The 25,414-nt window shown below is 42.2% G+C and overlaps 1 protein-coding gene and 1 long non-coding RNA gene across 7 annotated transcripts in view; both read left to right on the forward strand.

The window, feature by feature from the left end:
- The window catches only part of WAPL (WAPL cohesin release factor), a 126,639-nt gene that overhangs the window by 37,072 nt on the left and 64,153 nt on the right, over positions 1–25,414 (forward strand). For all 6 annotated transcript variants that reach the window (XR_006175509.2, XR_010589221.1, XM_008170259.4 and 3 more), the window contains exon 3: positions 24,080–25,114. Coding sequence is in view for 4 of the 6 variants with exons in the window: in XM_008170259.4 (XP_008168481.2) it covers positions 24,080–25,114 (1,035 nt within the window). In the remaining 2 variants the exon portion in view is untranslated. The remainder of the gene's footprint in view (positions 1–24,079; positions 25,115–25,414) is intronic.
- LOC135972731 (uncharacterized) lies at positions 11,734–12,331 on the forward strand. Its single transcript, XR_010589222.1, has 2 exons — positions 11,734–11,863; positions 12,180–12,331. It is a non-coding gene; the product is annotated as an uncharacterized LOC135972731 (long non-coding RNA).

A 25,414-nucleotide genomic window follows, 5' to 3' on the forward strand; every position in this document is an offset into this window, starting at 1 on the left:
ATCACCTGATGCTTCCTAGGATTGCAGTTTTTTTTTTTTTCATGGCTGCATCACATTTGCAGCTGAGTCATCCTGTGATCAATCAGTACATCTAGGTCTTTCTCCTCCTCTGTCACTTCCAATTGTAAATCCCCAGTTTATAGCAAAAATTCTTCTTCTTGTTCCTTACGTGCATAACCTGGCACTTCGAACTACTGAACAGTTCTGTTGTTCTAGTTTTCAAAATCATCCAGATCTTCTTGTATGTTGTATTGGCAAAATGTCCAAACTTTGTTCTCCACAAATTATTAGCACAAACCCACTTTCATGCCTAAGTCAATAATGAAGATGTTAAGTAAGATTTGATCCCAAGACTGGTCTTTGAGGAGCTTCACTAGTAACCTCCTTTGAGCCTGATGGTTCGCTTTTCAACATGATTGGTTGTAATCTCCTCTTTAACTAGTTCCTTACCCACCTTTCAATTCTCATATTAATTAATCCCTGGGTTCAGTCACAGAGATCCCCTTGGGACTGTCACCTGCTGTGCTGAGATTACCTTGAGCCCGTTTTCCCTGCTAGTTTGGGATTCCAGAACCCTGTCTTGTTGAGCCAGACACGTTAGCCTGCTGCAAAACAGACCCAGGGTCTGGTCCACACCCGCAAAGTGCAGAATTAACTGAAAACATCTCATCAGGTTACCTAGCACCAGCACCCAGACATCCAGCCCCTAATGGGATCCAAGCCCCAAATAAATCCCTTTTATTCTGTATAAAGCTTATACCGGGTAAACTCATAAATTGTTCACCCTCTATATCACTGATCTGCACAACTGTTTGCTCCTCCAGGTATTAATTACTTACTCTGGGTTCATTAATAAACAAAAGTGATGTTGTTAAGTATAAAAAGTAGGATTTAAGTCAGGGGTTCTCAAACTGGGGGTTGGGACCCCTCAGGGGGTCGTGAGGTTATTACATGGGGTGTCGCGAGCTGTCAGCCTCCACCCTAAGCCCCACTTTGCCTCTAGCATTTATAATGGTGTTAAATATATAAAAATGTGTTTTTAATTTATGAGGGGCGGGGGTTGCACTCAGAGGCTTGCTATGTGAAAGGGGTCACCAGTACAAAAGTTTGAGAACCACTGATTTAAGTGATTTCAAGTAATAACAGAAAGAATAAAGTACGTCACTGAGCAAAATAAAGCAAAAACACGCAAGTCTAAGCCTAATACATTAAGAAACTGATTACAGGTAAAATCTCACCCTCAGAGATGTTCCAATAAGCTTCTTTCACAGGCTAGACGCCTTCCCAGTCTGGGCCCAAACCTTTCCCCTGGTACAGTCCTTGTTAGTTCCAGCAGATATCTTAGGTGTTAAGCAGGTGCTTTCTCATGACTGGCCTCCCTGTGTCCTGCTCCACCCCCTTTTATGGCTTTGGCACAAGGCAGAAATCTTTTCTCTCTCTGGGTCCCCACCTTTCCTTCTAAATGGAAAAGTACCAGATTTAAGATGGATTTTATTATCAGGTGACATGATCAGATGTCACTGTAAGACCCCAGCCTCCATTCTTCCACACATACACAGGAAAGTCTGCAAGTAAACAGAGCCATTTACAGTTCATTGATTTTGAAGCACCCTTAATGGCTTCCACTTAATGTTTACATCAATAATACAAGTTTATATCTTACCCTCCTAACTTCAGACATAGAAATAATACATGCAAGCAAATAGGATGAACACTCAGTAGATTATAAGCTTTGTAATGACACTTTACATCATATTCACATTTATAAGCATATTTTCATAAAGCCTATGGAATGCAACGTCACAACCTGTGATCTCCAATTTAACTAAATGTCCTGTGTGGAACTGTATCAATTGCTTTACTGAAACCCAAGTAGATTCCATATACTGTCTTTCTGTAAGTGAACACTTCAGTCTCCCTGGTCATTCTATTACAGATTTAAAAGTCACTATTATTGAACAAAAAAACTTCAGAAACAGACTTCAAAGAGAAACAGCAGAACTAAAATTCATTTGCAAATCTAACACCATTAATCTGGGCTTGAATAGGGACTGGGAGTGGCTGGCTCATTACAGAAGCAGCTTTTCCTCTCCTGGAATTGACATCTCCTCATCTATTATTGGGAGTGGACTACATCCACCCTGATTGAATTGGCCCTGTCAACACTGGTTCTCCACTTGCGAAGTAACTCCCTTCTCTCCATGTGTCAGTATATAATGCCTGCATCTGTAACTTTCACTCTATGCATCTGAAGAAGTGAGGTTTTTACCCATGAAAGCTTACGCCCAAATAAATCTGTTAATCTTTAAGTTGCCACCAGACTCCTTGTTGTCTTTCTGTTGTCTACAAAATCAGCTGTCCTCTCAAAGAAAGAGATCAGGTTGGTCTGTCACAATCTACCTTTTGTAAAATTATATTGTATTTTATCCCAATTACTGTTTTACCTCTGTCTTTAAGTACCCCCTTTCAAAATCTGTTCTAAGACCTTGCATATAATTGAAGTCAAGTTTACAGGTCTGTAGTTTCCTGGGTCACTGTTTTTCCTTTGGTTGCTGTTTGCAGTTCTCCAATCATAAGGTACAACCCCAGATGTTACAGATTCATTAAAAATCTTTGCCACTGCCCCTAAGTGTCTCATTACCCTTACTAAAAAACTGAAGCAAAGTATTGGATTTTAGGTATTGGGTCATACCTAGACTGTCGTTAATCTTCACCCCTGTTCTTAGTGAGTAGCAGTCTCACTTCTCCCCCTCCCTCATTTGCTTTTTATTTATGTAGTTAAAGACCCTTTTACTGTTGGTTTTAATTGCATTAGGTCCAACTCTGCTTGGCTTTTGACAGTTCTCACTTTTCCCCTATGCTTTCTGATGTCCGAGAGGTAGCTTTCCTTGCTAATAGATCGCTTCTTCTATTCCTTGTAGGCTTTCTGCTTTCTCTTAACCTGTTTGAGAGGCTTGTTCAACCAGTTTAGTCTGCGAGCCCTTCCCTACGGTCCCCCCCCCCCCCTCTTGTTTGGGATACAGGCTCCAGATAGTTTCTGCAACTTTGATGTAAATCCAAGAAGCCTCCTCTAAATTGAGATCTTTGAGTTCTTCAGTCTGGTCAACTTCCCTAACTAATTCCCTTAATTTTTTTTCAGTTTGCGCTTTTGAAATCAGGGACCCTACTTGCAGGTCTATGTTTATCCTTCCATTTAGTTTGAACTGAATAGGTCATGATCAGTTGAACCAAGGTTGTTCTCAATAATCAGCTCTTCTATGAGGTCCTCACTACTTAATAATACTAAATCTAAAATTGCATCACTTCTTGTTGGTTTGGTGTCTGTTTATTTGGTGAAGATGTCTGACTATCACATCCAGGAATGTCTGGTCTCTACCATTATTAGTAGCATTTGTCTTCCAATCTGTATCTGGGAAGTTAGTCTTCCATAATCACACAATTCCTGGTACTGTTTATTTAATTAAAAATATTAGAGATCTCTATCTGTATTCAGTTTTGATCTTGGGGGTCTATAGCAGACCTCAAGCACTGTCCCAGTGGAAACTGTTACCACTCTTCCCCAGAGTGATTTTGACCCAAATGGATTTTTTTGTTTGTTTGTTGTTTTTTTTTTTACAGTCTACCTCATCATTAATATACAATGCTGTTTCAGCACCTTTACCTTTGTCTCATTTCGGAACGACACATATCCTTCAGTACCTGTATTCCTGTCATGATTACTATTCTACTATGTTTCTGTTTGGTTTCACTTCATGCAGCAGTAGTTCTAATTCCTTCATTTTGTTACCCAGGTTCCTCATAATGAACAGCCATTTTAGTTTGTGCTTCGTCTCACCCAGATTCCTCGCCAGATTAGGTACATGTTACTTCCAGTATTGCCTACTTGATTGTTACTGTCATTGATATTGGCACTATCTTTCCTCTTGTCCATTTGCCTACCCTCTGTTCCTTTCTCTGTTTTTGTATCCTCTTACTTGATTTTCTTCCTGCTTAATATTCGAATCTGGCATAGAGATTACATGAGCATCTCTCAATCATCTCTCCTGAATTCCTAGTTTAAAAGCTCTTTTAATCAGTTGTGTCAACCTTCATCACAGAAGTCTGTTAACCTTTCCAACTCAGGTTGAGTCTATCCCATGAGAGCAGTCCTCTGTCTGTGAATGCCTCCAAGTGGTCAAACATCCCAAAGCCCATCTTATAGCACCAGTGCCCGAGCCATCTGTTGATCATCATAATATTGTCTGATCTCTGCTCCCTTGTTCTAGGAACAGGTAGAATCCCAGTGAAGATCTGAGCCTCCATTTCTTTTAAGCGTCTACCCCAACCTGGCATAGTCTTCCTTGATGCGTCCTGGTGAGACTCCAGCAGTATCATTGTTCCCACATGAAGGAAGATCTATGAATTCTTTCCTGCTCCCATTAGGTCTTCAGCCTCAGGTCCACATCCTATACATTAGCTTTCACCAGATAACACACCCATCTGTTCTCAGAATCAACTCTGGTGACAGCTTTGCCTGTCCTAGGAGTCCTCAGTCATACAGATCGGACTTTTCTTGGTGTTGGTGTGATTCTCAGGCCTTCCCCCTTCTGTTCTTTCTGATTGCAAGTCATCTTGTCTTCTGTTCTGTTCTTGTAGTCTTCTGAGAGTCATCCTCTATTCTTTCAGGGCTCTGAACTTTGGCTAGCTCCATTCTCTTCCCTGCTTCTTGTAGGACTAGCTGTTCTTTTCTTTTTCTTTGTTCTTCCCTCTTCTGTTACTGTCTACATCTCTTCTTCATTTTCCAACTTGACAAACTCCTTCCTCAGATCTATTTTTCATTCACTAGCTGGTCACTTTCTCTGTCTTGTTTTTACCATATGCTTCCACAGGCCACTTTCTTCATCCAGCAGTCCACCCTTATAGTTCTCTTGCCCAGTGTACATCTGCAAGTCTCAAATTTTCCCTTCAGCCATCTCTTTTCTTCCCTCCATTATTCACTCAAAATCCTTATTGAACTCAACAGAATGGACATTATGTAGCTTCTGCATCCAGTCATCTTCATTGTCTCTTCCATTCTTCTGGTCACTACTGCTGCAGTGCCTCAGTAGCTGTCAATCCTTCCCTCCTAAACTCCTATTAAGAAGAAAAAAATCCAGCCCCTCTTCCCCCTCCACCCCCTCCCCCTGCACACACCATCCCCCAAATTTCCCTTACAAAGTTCCACGCCCCTGTTATCAACGTTGTTTGCCGGCTCTTGTGCTGCTGGCTGGAGCAGAAAGAACTGTTTAACTTCCACTGAAATTATTAATTGAATCTAGATTTCAGACATTTTCTGCTTGGAAGATGTTCAGATAGAAATAATTGCTTTTGGGTCTATAAAATGTTATGGAGGTGCTGGTAACAACTCCATAGCTAAGATTGCCTTGAGCACTGCACTACATTCAGGATGAAAATTCCCTTTCAGTTTTAACTTAGTTTCCAAATCTGTTACACTGCTATTAAGGACAATTGCAATTTATTTTCTGGATGAAATTTCTCTTCCAGAAGCAGTTGAAATTATCTTTTTAAAATCAAGAACTTTTTTTTTATGAAACTATCAAATTTTGCAGAAAGCTTGAATCTCCTTCACAATTTGAAGAAACTGGGTTGTAATAAAGAAGGGGAAGAAGTTATTCATGCTTGGTATACACTACACACTTACATTGCTATAACTCAATTGCTCAGAAGTGTGAAAAACTTACACTCCTGAGCAATGCAGTTATACCACCCCTAACACCTGCTGTAGACAGTGCTATGTGGATGGGAGGGCTTCTCCTATATGCATAGCTACTACCTCTCACAGAGATGGATTAGCTATACTAATGGGAGACACTCTCCCATTGGTGTATTAGTGTCTTCACTAAAGCAGGTTACAAAGTAGCAGCCGTGTTAGTCTGTATCCGCAAAAAGAACAGGAGTACTTGTGGCACCTTAAGCCTAGTCTACACTTACCGGCTGGTCCGGAGGCACGCCATCGATGTTCTGGGATCGATTTATCGCGTCTGGTTAAGACGCGATAAATCGATCCCGGATCGATCCCGGAAGTGCTCACAATCGACGCCGGTACTCCAGCTCGCCGAGAGGAGTACGCGGCGTCGACGCGGGGAGACTTCCGGCCGCGTCTGGACCGCGGTAAGTCCGGACTAAGGTACTTCGAATTCAGCTACGTTATTAACGTAGCTGAATTTGCGTACCTTAGTCCGAAGTCCGGACTAAGTGTAGACCAGCCCTTAGAGACTAACAGTACTCCTGTTCTTTTCACTAAAGCACTACAGCTGCACCAGTGCAATGCTTCAGTGTCAATACTTCAGTGGGAGGAAGAGTAGAACTGAGAGGACAGGTATTGTTATGCTGGAAGGTGCTAATGGCTGCCAACTGGTTGGTTGTTTGATATGTAGACAATTCAGAGGCAATTGAAGCTGCTGGCTTTGCGAACCAGATGCTGGGGACTGAGTATGTCCTCCTTTTTGTTTTCTGAATTCTACAAAAATCAAGAGGGTTCTGGCCATTGATGCGTAGAACGTACCTGAAACACTGGAATTGCTTGGATGTGGCATTCAAATTTATTGATTTACTAACGGATGCCGTCAAGTTGAGTTAGACCTGACTTCTCTTGGCCAAAAAGAGAAAATGTTTTATCTGTCTGGCATTCATTTGGATTGGTTTTCTCGTATCTTGCTAATTAAGCTTTAGAGATTTAAACAGAGTAAGCAAAATAGTCTCACAGATGGATGCTGCAGGAGATTTTATGGTTCCCTCCAAAAATTGTGCTAATACTGGACAGAAGACACCAATGGATTATGTAATTATATATATCATTGATCTGAAATTACGTGGGAGGCTTCATCTAATGTATGTGCCCTAAAAGCTTTAATTGCAGTTAAAATTGAGAGGAGAAATTACATGACTTTTGAAGCACAATCTGTAATCATACAGTTTTCTCCTGCATTTTTTGCGTGCTTTCTTCTTCAGAAATAGTAGATGTTTCCTACAGTCTCTTTAGCATCAGCTATAATTGTAAGTACAGGCTAAATCTTTTTTTCTTTCTTTCTTTTTAAATTGACATCTGGATCAGCGGTGGATTAGCCACAGGGCACATGCCCAGGGATCCTGGCCAACTGTGGTCCCCGGCTGCTGGGGTGGGAAGGAAAGCCCCTGTGCCCTGACCCCTCCTCCCCCCCGGTAGAAGCGCAGAGGGTGCTGGGGCGGGGGAGCCCCAGCACTGGGACCTCCGCTGTGCCCCTGGGACTGGAGGAGCTCTCGCTACCAGCCATGGCCTCAGGGCTGGGGAAGCTCTCACTGCCTGCTGTGGTGGGGGACAGAGCTTCTCCGGTCTTGGGGCCGCAGTGGGGAGGGGGGAGAAAGCAGCAAATGGGTTGCAGGGCCACAATGGGGGTGCAGAATGGGAGGGACCCTAGGTGGAACAGAGGTGGGGCAGAAAGGGGTGGGGCAGTGGGTGTGGTCACAGGTGGAGAGGTCAGAACGGGGCAAGGTCACAGGTAGAAGGGGTGGGAAAGGGCCACTCACTTGCTGTGGCCCAGATCCTCAGGAAATCTTAATCCACCTCTGATCTGGATGCATTTGTGATTCATGATTTGACTAGTTGCTCACTACTCTGTTCTTTCAATGCTTCGTTCTGTGGACCAATAGTAAGGGCTCTGGACTACTGTTGGTGGCAGGAGGAGACCATAGTTTGAGAACCATTCTGTAATATCCAGAAATATTTATGGTACTGCTGCTTTTTCCACTTGTGCACTGTAATAATGAATTTAAACTAAATGCCAAATTTTCTAAGTCTTACTAAGAAGATAAGTTTACTGCCAAATTATCTAGGAATCTCTCCTACCAAGAAATGAACAATGTCTTATGCTTCAAGCTTGAGAAATCTTGGTAACGTTACTATACTATAACTTCCTTAAGGCATTTGAAGAGTGAAGGCACAGGTTACAAGTTGAAATTAATTTTGCGTGTCTAAGATTTAACAAGTGGTAGCAAAAGCATACTTTCTTTTTTACTTCTGACTCTCATTAAGCTCAAGGTAATTTAATTTAGTGTTTAAATTCACTGTTGCGTCTTAAGCAAAGAAAAAGCAAGAAAGCAGGTATTTAAACAAGATTTTGGGCCTGTAAGACACTTGATTTGTACAGTAATCCTGATGCAGTAACAAGACAACAGAAGCAGTATTTTGATATTGAATATGCTATTAACAATTTATATTTGACTGGAATCACGTGATCTTGGGCAAATTAAGGAGCTGTAGCTCACCTTCAATATCATCACTACATGACCACCAGAAAAAGCAAAAGGATTCTTCATTGCATTCCTTAAGTTCTTCATCAATGAAAGTAGGGGCACCTTCTCAGTCTGTAAGGGAAGGAAGAGAATGGGGGCTGAGAACTGGCTGTACTCCTTCATTTGTTTTAGCCTCTATTAGTCAATTGCACTCTAGAGAGAACACTAGGACAGATGGAAGAACAGGCAGTGGTGAAGGATGATCAGGGGCATAACTACTTACTTTGAAATCAAGAAATGAGCTGTGCATGCCCTTCCATATGGCAGTCGAGGATTTCATAAGTAAACTGCCTAAGTAAAGCAAAAAGGCCAAAACAGACAGCTTTGGCTGTCTATTTGCAACAGATGCATCCTTGGAGTCCTTATACTTTGAAGCCTAGTCAGTGACTTATAATATGCTAGCTCAGACACACTCATGGCTTCACTTGTGGAAGGCAGATGACTTCTAAATATAAGGCCAAGTACCACTGGCTATTCACCAAACACTACAAGAGGGACTAGACAGTCTGTTTGCCCTTTTAAAAAAAAAAAAAAAAAAAAGTCCTCTGATCATGACTCTCAAACCTACACTTATGGCTTCACAGTCAAAGGGACAGTAGAACAGATTTAGAAAAAGAATGCACTACTGTTTTTTGATTCAGGGAGATGATTGATAGGCAGTCCTTCCTAACAAGGAGACCCCGGCATTTGGCTCCCACTGTAGAGAAGACTATGTTGACCACGTAAGTCAATTGTGATGACATGCTCAGACATGCATAGGAGATGACTTGAGTCACTTTCACGTCTGTTGCAGGTTGGATCTAGCACCATTGAATGAGGAAACTGATTTTTCTTTGTTTCGAAACAAAAATATTGACATGAGTCAAGCTGGAACTCTAGTTCCTCAAGTACACTGAGCTACTGTGTAATCTCAGTTGACCTAAATAGGAAGTGTTCCTGCCTAATACCTATATAGGACTGTCATAAAACACCTGCACTTCTGCTGGTGTAGGCCTTTTGGAAGGAGCGATTGAAGATTTCAGGCTCCAGTTGGGGAATCTGTAGATATAAAAGGGCATTATGGATTGGTTAGGTGGGAGAGATCTTGTGGAAAGAACGCCTTGTGGGCAGAGTACACCTCAACACCAGAGAAAGGAAACTCCCTCTATGAAAAGAGGATATTCCCGTATCCTGTCTGCAAGTTGGAGCATTCACCCACCAGTACTGCAGGCATCACTGGTTGAACCTGGACCTATTTTCTTACTGTTTGAGTCCAATGTTCTAGATAAGCCAGTGCCTTCATATAGGGATGTTAGTGTGGACCGAGACTCTAGGAAGTTTTGGACCCATCCATCACCCAGATATGACTACCCAAGGGCTTACTCCCCATCCTGTTGATCCTTCGTGTTGTCGGTAGCTACCGGTGTGGTGCTCTGCTCTTGCTCAATGATAACAGTCGGCTGCGTGCGTGTTTCCTCTGTGTGCTGCCCCAGTTCTGCACAGATAGCTGACACAGCAAACACTGAGAGAACCCCCAAACACCACAGACTCTAGTAAGATACGAAGGAACCCGAGCCAGGTTTATTGTCAAACGAAGCACAGTACTAGTTTCCTATAGATTCTACAGGACATACTATGAATATGTGCCCCCTGGCAATGAACACAGCTCAGTCAGTGGCGGGACACTCCACTGCCCTCTAGGCTGGACAAAAATGTGCACTCCAGGACCTACTTTTATACAGTTACAAGACCGATTACTTATCCGTACTGACGTATTGAAGTACAGCCCCTTGGCTCATTAGGGTGCTGTCTCCTCCTTTGATCACGTTGTTTCAAACAGATCTATCCATCACACTGTCCTTTTGACCCTGTCTTTAAGATGCACCTGCCTGTTTCTTGTTATGTCTGTGGAGTGTCCTGATGTCATCTTGGTACAAGTTCCTCTTATTAGCACATGTGTGGATGCACCGGCTTCTAGCAGCCAACTTCTGTGAGTGGGGCCTGCCTCTGCCTCACAGCCCAGCTTTTGCTTAGCAATGCCTGGAAGTACTTTTGTTCAGGCTTCAGGCCTCAGACGGGGCAGAAGAGTTTGTTTCAGGGCCTCATCTTACTATACTTCATACTGGCCCTATGGGGCCCCTGAGATGCCTATGCTAGGCACTCCAGTTCTGTATTTAAGTTCCACCGACCTTCCCCTTCTAACCAACACCAACTGGATTGTCAGAGTACCAGGGGGAAGAAACTGAGCCAGGTCCACCGGTATCTATGGCATGTCATTCTCCTTATCCAATGAGGTCATTGCCCATGCCTTATGACCATAGGCAATATCGAGCTCTTGTTGAGGGTGGCAGCTGAGTTCCAGATTCATCTCAATGGGGTCCATGATAGGCAGCATAGACCTCTGGACATCTTGTTGTCCTCTGGCCCCCATGGGATTGCCCTTCCAGTAAACAAAGCCATCATGGAACCAGCCTGTACAGTTTGGGTTACTCCTGCTGCCCCACCTTGAAAGGGGCTGAGAGGCAATATTTTGTACTTGCCAAAAGACAGTTTCTGTTTAGTCACTGTGCTGTAAACTCCTGAGTGCAATCAGCTCTTAGATTTCCAGGCTACAGCACCCCAAGGAAATTCCTGCAGGCAAGGATGCTAAATACCTTCACTTTCTATGGAGGAAGGTATTTTCATCCACAAGCCTTAAGTTCATAATTGCTAACTATCAGGTCCTGTTAGCAAAACATGATTTCACAAAGTACTTCAAATTCTTGTTGTTCCAAAGACTAACTCCCTCTAAAAGGACAGGGCCTATTTTCTTTCATCAGTGAGGGCTTGGAGACTGGTAGCTCAGACTTCTATTCAAACTGCAGTGGACATGGCTGTTACTGCATGTAAAGTTTTGGCTATAGCAATGGTTCCTTCATCCCAACCACAGCCACTCAGCCCCACCCACCAACCTGGGGTTACTTTTGACAAGATGCTCAAGAACTGCATACCATTATTGATTCCATTCCCTACTGCCCCCCCAAACCTTTGTTGGTCACCTCATCCTTTTTGCCCATGACAAGAGAGCAATCACTACCAACATGAATACTAGAGATCATCCACTCGGCTGCACTATCAAGTTTCTCTCCTGGCCCCTGCTCAGGGACCATTCTCATGAAGAAATGCTCTGTTGTGAGGTTGACTCCTTCAGTGAGTTGAAGTAGACCAAGTGCATTCTCAACATCAAGGAAATGGGTTATCTTCTCTCCCCCCTCCCACCCCCCCACCCCCAAAAAGAGGTTGGAGACCCATACTTGACCTATACTGGCTGAACGTCTATTTGCACATCAGAATTCCACATGGTCGCACTGGCATCAATAATCCTCTCCTTGAAGGACACATGATTTGTGGATCATGAAAGATGCTTACTTTTATGAGGACATTCACCTGTCCCACAGAAGATTGCTCAGATCTGGTGGGGCAGGACCACTACCAGTTCAAAGTACTTCCATTAGAGTTAGTAACAGCACCTCTTGGTGGTAGGTCCTCTTGGTGATAGCAGCAGCCCAGATGAGATGCAATGGCTATACCAGAGGTCGGCAACCTCTGGCATGCGGCTCGCCAGGGTAAGCACCCTGGCAGGCCTGGCCAGTTTGTTTACCTGCCGCATTGGCAGGTTCAGCCGATCGCGGCTCCCACTGGCTGCGGTTTGCCGCTCCAGGACAATGGGGGCTGCAGGAAGCCACGGCTAGCACATCCCTCGGCCCACACCGCTTCCCGCAGCCCCCATTGGCCTGGGACGGCAAACCGTGGCCAGTGGGAGCCGTGATCGGCCGAACCTGCCGACGCGGCAGGTAAACAAACTGGCCCGGCCCGCCAGGGTGCTTACCCTGGTGAGCCGCGTGCCAGAGGTTGCCGACCCCTGGGCTATACTTTCTTCCTGTACCTGGATGGTTGGCTCCTAATGGGCATATCCAACCTATTGAGTCAATAACCCTATCCTTGATCCGCTGTTTGTCATCCTTTGGAATCTGTAAACAGAGAAGAAATTATTTTGATACTCCTCCCACCCCCAGAAAGCTAGACTTTATTGGAGCCACCCTATATTGAGCCTCAGTAAGGGCCTCCCTCCCTCCCTATGGACAGTTTCTTCCATTCTCGAGTTGAAGTCCTATTCTGTTTTTACTCACCCAGCAACAATTAGGTTCCTTTCCACCCATGATGAAACTAACATGGCAATGGGACCTCAGTGTTGTGCTCTCAGTACTTAACCCTTTGAACTGCTTGCCAAGTGTTCTGTGTCTTACCTGTCTATGAAGGTTGCCTTTCTAGTTGCCATCAGATCAGTCAAAAAGGTGAACGAACTGGGAGCACTCACGGCTGACCTACCATACACCATATTTCATAACGAAAATGTTTCCCTTGTCTTCACCTGACATTCAATCGTAAGGTAACTTCCATGTTTCACATAAAGCCATCTATTTACATTAAATTATTTCGAAAACCACCTGCTTCGTCAGAGAAGACGTCCAACCCTTGGTGTCAGACAGACCTTGATGTTCTATCTACAAAGAAAGAAACTGATTAAGAAAATGCTATTTGTTGCTAGAGCGGCGTGATTGGGAGAACAGTCATCTGTTCAGACTCTGTTCCTGGCTGTACCACTCTTATCAGCTGGCATGTATTCCTCCCCCAGATCCCTTTCTGCAGTACTCCATTTTGCAGTCATTTCCCATTATGTGTGCAACTGATTATTCCTTCCTAAGTGGAATACTTTGCATTTGTCCTTTACTGAATTTCATCCTATCTACTTCAGACCATTTCTCCGGTTTGTCCAGGTCATTTTGAATTTTAATCCTATCCTCCGAAGCACTTGCAACCCCTCCCCACTTGGTAACATCTGCAAACTTTATAACTGTACTCTCTATGCTATTATCTAAATCATTGATGAAAATACTGAACAGAACCGTATCCAGAACTGATCCCTGTGGAACCCCACTCGATCTGCCCTTCCAGCTTGACTGTGAACCACTGATAACTGTTCTCTGGGGGCAGTTTTCCAGCCAGTTATACACCCACCTTAGAGTAGCTCCATCTAGGTTGTATTTCCCAAGTTTGTTTATGAGAAGGATATGTGAGACAGGATTAAAAGCCTTACCATGGTGTCTGGCTTTTGATGGTAGCAAAGGACGAAAGTGCTGCTTTGATGGGCATGGTGAGATGATGGATATAAAGGGTTCTTCTCTTTATATGTGCATCTAAAGTCATTCTCCTTGATGGCCAGGGAACAAGCTTCCGTCTTGATTGAATGTGATGCCAAGCAGGGTTGTTGCTGGCCCTAATTATGAAACCCGGTAATGCCAGCAACAACAAACATGCTGAAGAAAAGAACCATCTACTTCCCAGGCATTTGCAGGAATACATCCTTGCAAGATGAACAGTGGTATCAAGACCACTTTTAATGTTATTGCAGTGGAGAATTATGTGCGGTTTTTTTTGTCTCCTACAGTCTTGGCGTGATGCATTGTCAAATGCATTATTACCGATTTTTGTCCTCCTTTGGAATTTAGGAAACCAGAATGAGTGGCCCAGAAAAACCAAACACTGAGTTTTTCTCTCTGCTGTGATGAGGTTGCACCTTATTGGGTATATCTGGCTTTTTTGTTGGATTAACGTATGCTGGAACAAACTTTCGTCGAGTAAATCTTCAAGCTAAATACTGGTGAAGTTATTCCCAGCTATGGTTCTTCCAATCCTTTACCAGGGCTAAACATGGGCGCCTCATTGTCTGAAGACAAACTTGATGAATGATCAATGGAATTATAGTCCTCCTTCTCAGAGCACCTCTTGACATGATCTGGCACAAAGTCACTGTCATCTAATATGTTTTCAGCATACAGTGACGTGCTTTGAGAGTTGCAAATCACTTTTATAAGGTCAGAAGCAGAATATTGTGCCTGTTCGCAAATTGCACAACACACAAAATCCCTTCAAGTGCCTCTTGAGTCTGCAATGTTTGGAGCATATTACTTAGACAGAAAATCCCCTCAAGAATGTTAGGCCCAATAAAACCAGTTGTGTTCATACCTAACAGGACCAGACTTCAAAGGATCAACCTCTCTGGAGTACCTTCTGCCTTGTTTTATGTAGCAGCCACTGTCACTGCGATTTGTCAATTTAGCATATGCTAACTATTACAATACAAGATACACTCACTAGCAATAAATGTCTACATAGAATTGCTAAAAATACAGAATAACAGAAGATATTTGGGGTGCATTTGAATCCCACATACTTTTTTGATGCAGGGAAAAAAGGGTTTTTATGCTAAATTAGATTTTTGTTGGCCAACTGTGTACCTGGGCCTACATTATGTCCCAAAATAGCATGGTTGAGGGCCACTAGTTCATGAGACACAGCAACATACATGCTCATGGGATACAATATTATCCCACAAATGTGGATGAAGACTAAATCAGGGTTATGTTAAATATCTTTTTTTTTACAGGACTTGCTAATTCCAAGCACTTTATATATTTCTTTTGAGTTTATCATAGATTTTATATATATACACATACTCCTAAATTGAGAGAATGTTAAGGTTGCAAAGCAAGCACTGGAAAGTTAGAAAATGCCAGAATTAAAGTTGCTTGTGCAACCATAATTCAGCCCTTGTATATGTATGGATTATTATGGTATTTAATTAACATAATTACATATCTTTTCTATGCTTTTACAGACTGCACACCACTCAAGCCTCCTCTGAATACAGAACAATTGATTTTTCTCATAGGCTTTTCTGAGGCACTCATTACTGTAATGACCAAGTGCTTCACAAACATTAAATTATTTCCACTACACTCAAGTTTGATGAGGTGATATTGCCACTTTACAACGAGGATCTGAGGCACAAAGACTCAAGTCAAGTTTCCACCAATTTGAAACTAGGACATGATTTTTTTTCAGAGTATTTAGCATGCTCTTGCTTTTTTTTTTATGTTCAAAGCACAGCTTTCCAGACAGTTGTAGTGAGTGCTCAGCACTTCTTTAGATCAGAGCTTAGGGTCACAAGTTGCACAGCAACCTTAATTCTGGCATTTCTTAATTTTTGAATGCTTGACTTTGTGACCTTAGTATTCTTTCTATATAGATTTTGTATATAGTATCATAGCCTTTTGAAAAAGCAAACGGAAATAGCAAATTTCATGGTGTAGAAACATATTGACATGCAGCTGGGTCATCAGCAGGTGTGGAACCTTAGGATCCACCACAGAGACCTCTACCTATTGTGCTAATGGAGTCATTGATAGCAATTGTAAATTGGACCAGCACAAGAAGCGGGTGAGAGAGACACTTTGCTAGTGAGTTACATAGATATTTGCTGACAGCAGAGGAATAGTGAGATCTTGAGTTTTGTTCCAGACCTTTGTGCTCTCATCCCTTCCAGTCTAACCCAGTTCTCTACCCCGTTCCCTTCTGTTTCTCATATGATCAGTCTTCTCTACTTCTGGCCCTAAGCTTATTATCCTAACATACTTCCACCAGCACTGTTCACCCACAATCCCCATCTTCCCTCAGGCCCAGCTCTTGTCCTCTTGGCATTCAAATCAGGCTTCTTCTGCCTCCTTGTTGTATGGGCACTAGTAGGGAAAGCATTGAGAGTCCAGGTGAGAGTCTCCTTGCCCTTACTTCTTGTGTCTGGTGCCACAGTGGCCCATAGTTGGGAGGGGCAGTTGCGAGAAAAATCCTGCTCAGCCTGTGCATCACCAGTATATAATATGCCCAGTCACTCTGGTGGTGATGCTTGTGTAATCTGATTTGGCATGCAAGAGCTGTGTGGTCATTGCAGATGGACTTTAGAGTTTTGCTTTCAAACTCTTATCAAGTTTCTACTAAGCATATATCAACTCCTCTTCATTATTTGGGCAGTTACGAGAACAACAAAATTTACTCCTTGACTCCAGAGCGAATTCCTCGTCAGATTTCAAGTCCTTGTCCAAAAGCATGAAGGTACTACAGTTTCTGAACAGAATGGCTGTACCTATTTTTTTAACATGGGCAAAACCATGTATTATGCTGCTAATCTCATCTTTCACGTCTGAATTATTTGCCAAAACATTCAGAAATATTCAGAGTGGGGCATTTCCCCCCCCGTTGGAAATTTCAGCTTGAATGGCTAAAATTTGGCAAAGTTAGGAGCAACTGATACTCCTGAGGGAATTCTGCACCACAAAATTAAAAATTCTGTTTTTTTTTAAATGCTGTACACAGTATTTTAAAATTCTGCTAATTTTGGCATATTTTGTCAATAAATAAATGTGGAGGCTCCAGCGTGGCAGTGGGGAGCACAGGCCACTGGCTGCATGGAGTGGGAGATCACCCTTCAGACCCTCCTCCAGACACGGACTTGGCAGAGAGGCTGCACCCAACTCTGACACAGTGCAAGGGCTAGACCTCCCCAAAAACACCCCGAGACCTTGCCCCTCCTTGCCAGGCCAACCAAGATAACAAGCAAGAGGTCACGTGCACGCCCAGCCCTGGCCCCTGATCCAGGAGTCGAGCAGGCAGTCTTAGCTTGGCAGGATACAAGTGTGGAGAGGCTTAGGGTGCGGGGATACAGGTACGGAGTCAGAGGGTTTTGTGGCAAGGGAACGAGGAGGTGTTGGGGGAAACAGTGCGTCCCCCTTCTGGTGGGATGGGTGGTGAAAACAGCGCCCTCCCACCAGCCGGGGTGTGTGTGTTTGAAAACAGCACCCATGGCTTACAGGAAAGCAGTGCAGACCTCAGTGCTGCTCCAGCTGCCTTGGGCTGGCAGTGAGGGCTCACAGTTTTGCCTGTGAATCTCGGCATCTTCACTTCTTAGCTGTAAGTGGGTGCCCTATGCGTGGGGGTGGGGACAGGCAGCCCAGATGTGTCTACCTTTTAAGATTCAATACAGGCACAGAACAGTATTTTCCCTTTTTTGTCTCCACTGCTGCCTGATTGATAGGTTATTTCCAGTTTCACATGGTGTCTTGTTGACTGGTCACTCCATAACTCTGGTGTTAGTATCTTTGAGGTTCTACTGTAGAGGGAAAATATATTCTGTTTACTGTAGAAAGCACTGCTTCTCTAGAGGAAGAGGAAATTTCACTGTAGTCCAGTGGTACCAGAACAAGTGGCAAGGAAATTTTAGGACCAAGGAACTGCTCACCAGCTACTTTGTTAGTCTTGCATTTCTCTTCACGTTCAAGAAAATCTGAGTGATTACAGTGAACTGTAAAAGTTCTGTTAAAAACTAAAAAACCTTGTACGTAAAATTCCAGAAGAGGGAGAAGTTACTGTGTTTAACTGTAATGAACGTACTAAAATTTGAGACAGTAGCTGGTTAGTGGTATTTTATCGAGCAGTGCTTGTGTAGCACATGACTTCCAGATTATTTCTGGTACAATTCGAAGCGTTAGGGATGATTGTTTAAAGCCCTGTTTTGTTCTTGGTTATCTCTGAGGTTTTACTCCTGATAGTTAGGGGATGTAAATAGTGATTAAAAAGAGTAACTGTATAACTGATTAAAATTTTATCGGTTACGCCGTTAAACGTTTAATATAGATAATATATTTTTATATTAATAGTTTAATAGAGACAATGGATTTCAGGAAGGCGGAATTTGGTAAGATCAGAGAGCTGATAACTAAGGTCCCATGGGAATCAAAACTGAGGGGAAAAACAGCTGAGGAGAGTTGGCAGTTTTTCAAAGGGACACTATTAAGGGCCCAAAAGCAAGCTATTCTGCTGAGTAGGAAAGATAGGAAATGTGGCAAAAGACCTCCTTGGCTTAACCACAAGATCTTGCATGATCTAAAAAATAAAAAGGAATCATATTAAAAAAATGGAAACTAGGACAGATTACAAAGGATGAATATAGGCAAACACAGGAATGCAGGGGCAAGATTAGAAAGGCAAAGGCACAAAATGAGCTCAAACTGGCTACGGGAATAAAGGGAAACCAGAAGACTTTTTATCAATACATTAGAAGCAAGAGGAAGACCAAGGACAGGCTAGGCCCACTGCTCAGTGAGGAGGGAGATACAGTAACAGGAAACTTGGAAATGGCAGAGATGTTTAATGACTTCTTTGTTTCAGTCTCCGAGAAGTCTGAAGGAATGACTTTAACATAGTGAATGCTAATGGGAAGGGGATAGGTTTAGCAGATAAAATAAAAAAAGAACAAGTTAAAAATCACTTAGAAAAGTTAGATGCCGGCAAGTCACCAGGGCCTGATGAAATGCATCCTAGAATACTCAAGGAACTAATAGAGGAGATATCTGAGCCTCTAGCTATTATCTTCGGAAAATCATAGTAGACGGGAGAGATTCCAGAAGACTGGAAAAGGGCAAATATAGTGCCCATCTATAAAAAGGGAAATAAAAACGACCCAGGAAACTACAGACCAGTTAGTTTAACTTCTGTGCCAGGGAAGATAATGGAGCAAATAATTAAGGAAATCATCTGCAAACATTTGGAAGGTGGTAAGGTGATAGGGAACAGCCAGCATGGATTTGTAAAGAACAAATCATGTCAAACCAATCTGATAGCTTTCTTTGATAGGATAACGAGCCTTGTGGATAAGGGAGAAGGGGTGGATGTGGTATACCTAGACTTTAGTAAGGCATTTGATACGGTCTCTCATGATATTCTTATCGATAAACTAGACAAATACAATTTAGATGGGGCTACTCTAAAGTGGGTGCATAACTGGCTGGATAACCGTACTCAGAGAGTTGTTATTAATGGTTCCCAATCCTGCTGGAAAGGTATAACGAGTGGGATTCCGCAGGGGTCTGTTTTGGGACCAGCTCTGTTCAAGATCTTCATCAATGACTTAGATATTGGCATAGAAAGTACGCTTATTAAATTTGCAGATGATACCAAACTGGGAGGGATTGCAACTGCTTTGGAGGATAGGGTCATAATTCAAAATGATCTGGACAAATTGGAGAAATGGTCTGAGGTAAACAGGATGAAGTTTAACAAAGACAAATGCAAAGTGCTCCACTTAGGAAGAAAAGATCAGTTTCACACATACAGAATGGGAAGAGACTGTCTAGGAAGGAGTACGGCAGAAAGGGATCTAGGGGTTATAGTGGACCACAAGCTAAATATGAGTCAACAGTGTGATGCTGTTGCAAAAAAAGCAAACATGATTCTGGGATGTATTAACAGGTGTGTTGTGAGCAAGACATGAGAAGTCATTCTTCTGCTCTACGCTGGTTAGGCCTCAACTGGAGTATTGTGTCCAGTTCTGGGCACCACATTTCAAGAAAGATGTGGAGAAATTGGAGAGGGTCCAGAGAAGAGCAACAAGAATGATTAAAGGTCTTGAGAACATGACCTATGAAGGAAGGCTGAGAGACTTAGGTTTGTTCAGTTTGGAAAAGAGAACACTGAGAGGGGACATGATAGCAGTTTTCAGGTATCTAAAAGGGAGGAGGGAGAAAACTTGTTCATCTTTGCTTCTTGTTCTATCCTTAGAGGCTATGGGCTTAAACTGCAGCAAGGGAGGTTTAGGTTGGACATTAGGAAAAAGTTCATAACTGTCAGGGTGGTTAAACGTTGGAATAAACTGCCTAGGGAGGTGTGGAATCTCCATCTCTGGAGATATTTAAGAGTAGGTTAGATAAATGTCTATCCATGATGGTCTAGACTGTATTTGGTCCTGACACGGGGGCAGGGGACTGGACTCGATGACCTCTCAAGGTCCCTTCCAGTCCTAGAATCTATGAATCTATGAAATAGGGGTGTTTATTGGTTAATCTATTAACCGGTTAAACTTTTACATCCCTACTTGTAGTAGGACAACTAAAGTCAGCCACAAAGCTCACACTAAGTGTCCCTAATTTTGTATGGCTGGAGGAAATGTGTTTGGTTGAGGACCACCATCTTTGAAATTTACGTCTGAAGATTTTTCAATACTTATTACAAATTTGTAATCTAAGTAATGTACTAATTCCTGCCTCTTTTATAAGCTACTCCTTTGTCTGCTTGTCATAAATATTTTCTTTGTTTCTAATTTACAAAATGCAAACTTTTAAACTTTACACGAGTATGTGATCTAGACCAGCGGTTCTCAAACTTTAGCAACATGAGGACCCCCATTTTGATTTTAAAATTTTCAGGGACCCCCAAGCCCCTCTGCTCAGCCCCAGGCCCCACCCCCACTCCACCCCTTCCCCCAAGACCCTGTCCCCACCCCACCTCTTCCCTCTCACTGAATCCCCCCTTCCTCCGTCACTCACTCTCCCCCACCCACCCTCACTTACTTTTGCAGGTTGGGGTGTAGGGTGAGGATTTGGAGGGAGTTTGGGTTCAGGAGCGGGTGTGGGCTCTGGGAGCGAATTTGGGTGCAGGAGGGGGTGCATGCTCTGGGAGGGAGTTTGGGTGTGGGCTCTGGGCTAGGGCAGGGGATTGGAGTGTGGGAGGGGGGTGCAGGCTCCGGCTGGGATGTGCTTATCTTGGGTGGCTCCCGGAAGCCACTGGCACATCTCTCTGGCAGCGGCTCCTGAGCGGAAGGGTCAGGGGGTTTCCAATTGCTGCCCCTTCCAGCAGGCACCACCCCCGTAGCTCCCATTGGCCGCAGAGTTGGCACTGGGACGGGGACAGCGTGCAGAGACCCCCCTGCCTCCCTTCCCCCATAAGGAGCCGCAGGGATGTGCCGGTTGCTTCCGGGAGTGGCGCAGAGCAAGGGCAGGTAGGGAGCCTGCCTTAGCCCCACTGCACCGCTGGACTTTTTGTGGCGCTAAATCTCCCAGTTTGGCTTCAGTAGCCTCTGGAAGATATAGGGAGGGGGAGGAGTTGATCAGCAGGGCCTGCAGACCCCCTGAAGTACCTTCAGGGACCCCCAGGGATCCACAGACCCCAGTTCGAGAAATGCTGGTCTAGACCATCTAGGTAAGGACTAGGAGGTTTTCTATCACTGATCAATTCTAATACTTAAAAGAAAAATGAGTTTCTCAAGCAACTTACTTGAAGTAAGGTTGAGCAGATTTAATGTTTTTTTTTCTTGGAAAACCACCTTGAAAAATTCAGCTTTGGAAAACCTGTAAAACCAAAGTTAAGGTTTCACTTAAAACAACCCTTCCCTTCCCACAGAACAGCCAGAAACTTTGACACACTTATCTGCCAAGAGCATCAGAGTTCATCAATAACCTGAGAATTAAGAACAAATCTTTCTAGAAAATACCTTATTCTTAATCTTATACTGCAAATATCATTGAAACCATAGAGAAATGAAAAATTACTTTTTAGTTGACTATGTTTTACAAAGGAGGTATGACGGGCAAGAGAAGGTGAAGGTGAGTGGTTGGAAGCAGTGTATGAAGATATAAGGTTGACCCTACGTTTACCACATCTGTGTTTGTCACTGGAAAGCCTGAAGTCCAAAGAAAGCTCCACATACATCAAACTGTAGATTTCTTATATCTTTAATTTGAGCAGATTTAATATTAACCTTTTAAGGAAAGTCCAGTTGAACTGAGTTTTTACAAGAGTATTTTAAAAGTTTGATTTTTATTTCATGAATAACGTGGGTTTTTAACAGGAATTCAAGTGGGTTTAGTTTAATCACAGTCTAGGCTACTTTAGTCTTATGATATTATGGTTAGTTAACACTATTGCACAGTTCAGAACTCTTTTCAAATAGGTGACCTTATCATGGTCTAAATCCACAATATGGAGCAGTGCACCATAAATAGCTGATTAATTCAGAAGTAGAAAACATACAAAGGTTTTAATAAACTGTTTTGTTCCCCTTCTGTGCCCTGTTATGTCTCATTTTCTCTTGCTCCTTGCAATATCTTCCCCCCCTCCACCTCCCCGCTTGCAGATGCCCCTTTGTCTCCACCCTTTTTAATTCTCATCATCCGCTTTGAAGCAAAACCTTGCATAGCCACAATTTTCTTCCAGGATCTTCATCAGCTCCTTAGGGTAAATTTATATTAAAGTAACCAGGAATGAGAAGCTGGTTGGATACTGAATTTATAGTGTGATCAGTTTTCGAAAGGTGATTGAAAGAACACTGCAAATCTTCAGAAAACAAAGGTTTCAGTAAAATGTGGACCTGCTCAGGAAGCTTTCAGATGTATAGTTCCAGGACGTAGAGTGCATCCTGTTCACATGTACAGTACTATTCTAGGCGACTCACATTTCAGCTTCACAGAATGTAAAATGGAGAGAACACATTTCTCAGAGGAGTGCAGAAACAAAATTAGGAATGTTCTTCTATAGAACTCGAAATCTAAAGGCATTTAATATACTAAGTATCACTTCTATCAGAATTTGAATTAATTGCAGTTATGTGTATGCTATTGTACTGTAAAGTGAAAGCTTGTATTTGATCAATCGGGGGAGGAGTGGAGATAGTATATTAGGAAGATAATGGCCACAGGAGCCCTACTGTAGTTATAAGTTGGCAGTTCTTTAACCAAAAGTATCTTTCTTTCATCACCCACTTCGTTACAATATCACTTAAAGGTTCCAGCCAAGATTGGAGCCTCATTGTGGTAGGCTCTACCATACATAGAGCTTGTCCACACTTCAGAGTGCATCTTGTTTATGATATGTGCTAACTAATTCAAAAATTATCACACTTCAGCATTTGGTGTAGACAAAGACTGGTGTGTTTTTGAATAGTGTCATCTGGTCAGTTTAAGTCTAGGACCCAACATATCTTCTCATATATTTTAAATTCTCTTCAAGATACATAGAGGTGAATACCCAAGGGTAAAAAGTGTCCTATAATCAAAGTTTAAACTTCTTAAGAACAAATTATTAATCTTCTCTTGTTTATCTTCCTGGAGTCTGGTGAAGGTGTTTTTTTTGTAAAATGGTTAGAAATTCCTCTAGGATTGTTCTCTTCCCCTACTCTTAATCCCTTATTTATCTTCATAAAATATTTCAGTGGTGTATGTATAGAAACATATTCAGGTGCACAACTAAGTTGATTCTACAGTAGAACCTCAGGTACAAACACCTCTGGAATGGAGGCTGTTCATAACTCTGAACAAAACATGATGGTTGTTCTTTCAAAAGTTTACAATTAAACATTGACTTAATATAGCTTTGAAACTTTAATATGCAGAAGAAAAATGCTGCTTTCCCTTTATTTATTTTTTTTTAGTAGTTTGTTTAATACAGTACTGAACTGTATTTGCCTTTTTTGTCTCTGCTGCTCCGTGATTGTGTACTTCTGGTTCCAAATGAAGTGTGTGGTTGACTCGTCAGTTTGTAATTCTGAGTTTCTACTGTAAATGAAATTCTGTTTCTAATGTTTGAATTTAGTTTAATTTAAAATGAGATTGAGCATTCATCGTTAACTGTGTTTAACTTGATTTATTACTGATTTTCCTTCTTTTTTCCTTTAGGTTGTATAAATGGTTGAGTAGTTACAAAGAGGATTTTTAAACATTCTGTTTAATTACAAGAGCCTTATGCAGAGAGCTAACCTTGAAGTTGGCAAAATTATTCTATTAGGAAACTACTCATTAGATCAGTGTCATGGGGAAAGTATTTTGTTGCACAAAAATGGAAAAGTTTGTATATATGTTTAAGTTTGAAATATTTTTTAAATCTTAAGTTTGCTTTAGGTTCTTACAAATCAATAATTTTTGGATAATTTCATTGAGACTTTTTTACTTCTTTTGTGTGCCAGTGAGCATTGAGAATTCCCTCTGTTACACTGAGATGAGTCAGAGTTCAGCTTTGTGTCTTGGAGTTGATGGTTATAACATGGCTCTATTTGTATTACTTATTAATTAATAATTTCTCTTTTTTGTAGATAAAATACAGAATTTTAGTGAAGATAATAAGAACAGTCACTTCATCTACAAGAATGCTGAAGACGGTAATGAAACCAATGCTGAAACCACAGACGTTTCTGGGTACAACATAGAAACCAAGGACTTACTTGACTCTTGGGACTCCCGTATTGGGAAAAGCTCAGACTCTCTATCAGATATATCTCAGACTAAGGGGCCATTAAGAACTCATTTGTATGAATGGGAGGATGAAGTTGAAGACTCCACAGCTGGAGGGTATATGTTAGATTTTGATAGTGAACATTTCTCAGATATTAAGAACAAGGATGAAGAGTTTGATAAAGAAGATATGGAAAATCCAAAGGAAGCCATTAGTGAAGAACTTGTGCAAACTGTTCTTAGGCCAAGCAACTGTAGGACATATTGTAGATCCAACAAAACAAAACAGGGGGCAACAAATTTTGATAAGCTAATGGATGGCAGTAGTCAGTCTTTATCCAAAGCAAATAATGAATCAAATAATGATGGTCTGAACCCAGCAAGAAAAGCTGTTTTGAGTAGTGGGACCAGTTTTAGAGGGACAGTTGGGCGTACTAGAGACTACACTGTTCTCCATCCATCTTGCTTGTCAGTTTGTAATGTTACCATACAGGATACAATGGAACGTATTGATGAATTCACTACAGCAGCTCCTACTGACTTGGGAGAGGCTGGACGTCTAAGAAAGAAAGCAGACATTGCTACTACCAAGACTACAACCAGGTTTCGACCTAGCAATACAAAATCCAAAAAGGACGTCAAACTGGAGTTTTTTGGGTTTGAAGACCATGATGAGGGTGGGGGAGATGAAGGAGGCTCTGGAAGCTCCAATTATAAAATTAAATACTTTGGGTTTGATGACTTGAGTGAAAGTGAGGATGATGAAGATGACTGGCAGTTAGCAGAAAGGAAACCTAACAAAAAACGAAATAGAACAGCACCATCTTCCTCATTTCAGTCTAGTTCTGATGGCAATGAGAATTTTTCCCAGGACACCCAATTGAGCACTAATGCAGGTAAGCAATATTCTTCTGGATTTGATAAGATTTTAAGCTTAAATCTACTTAATTTTAAATTGTAACCTAATTATGATATCCTTAAAGTTCTTAGTCTCTTGAATTACAGTACTCACTAGTTCAAAAATGTAGGAGTTTAGCTTCTGCTTGTCTGTCATGGGTGCCTACTGCTCCATAGTTATCAAAAAAATGGTTTATCTTCCTTTTAATCTCATGCCAGAGGAAAAGATTCCTCTTTCTACTGAAAACAGGTTGCATCTCTTGGCCTGTAAACCACAATGCAACAATATCCCCTTCCCA

This window comes from Chrysemys picta, chromosome 7, assembly GCF_011386835.1.
Source record: "Chrysemys picta bellii isolate R12L10 chromosome 7, ASM1138683v2, whole genome shotgun sequence".
Taxonomy (NCBI): Eukaryota; Metazoa; Chordata; order Testudines; family Emydidae; genus Chrysemys; species Chrysemys picta.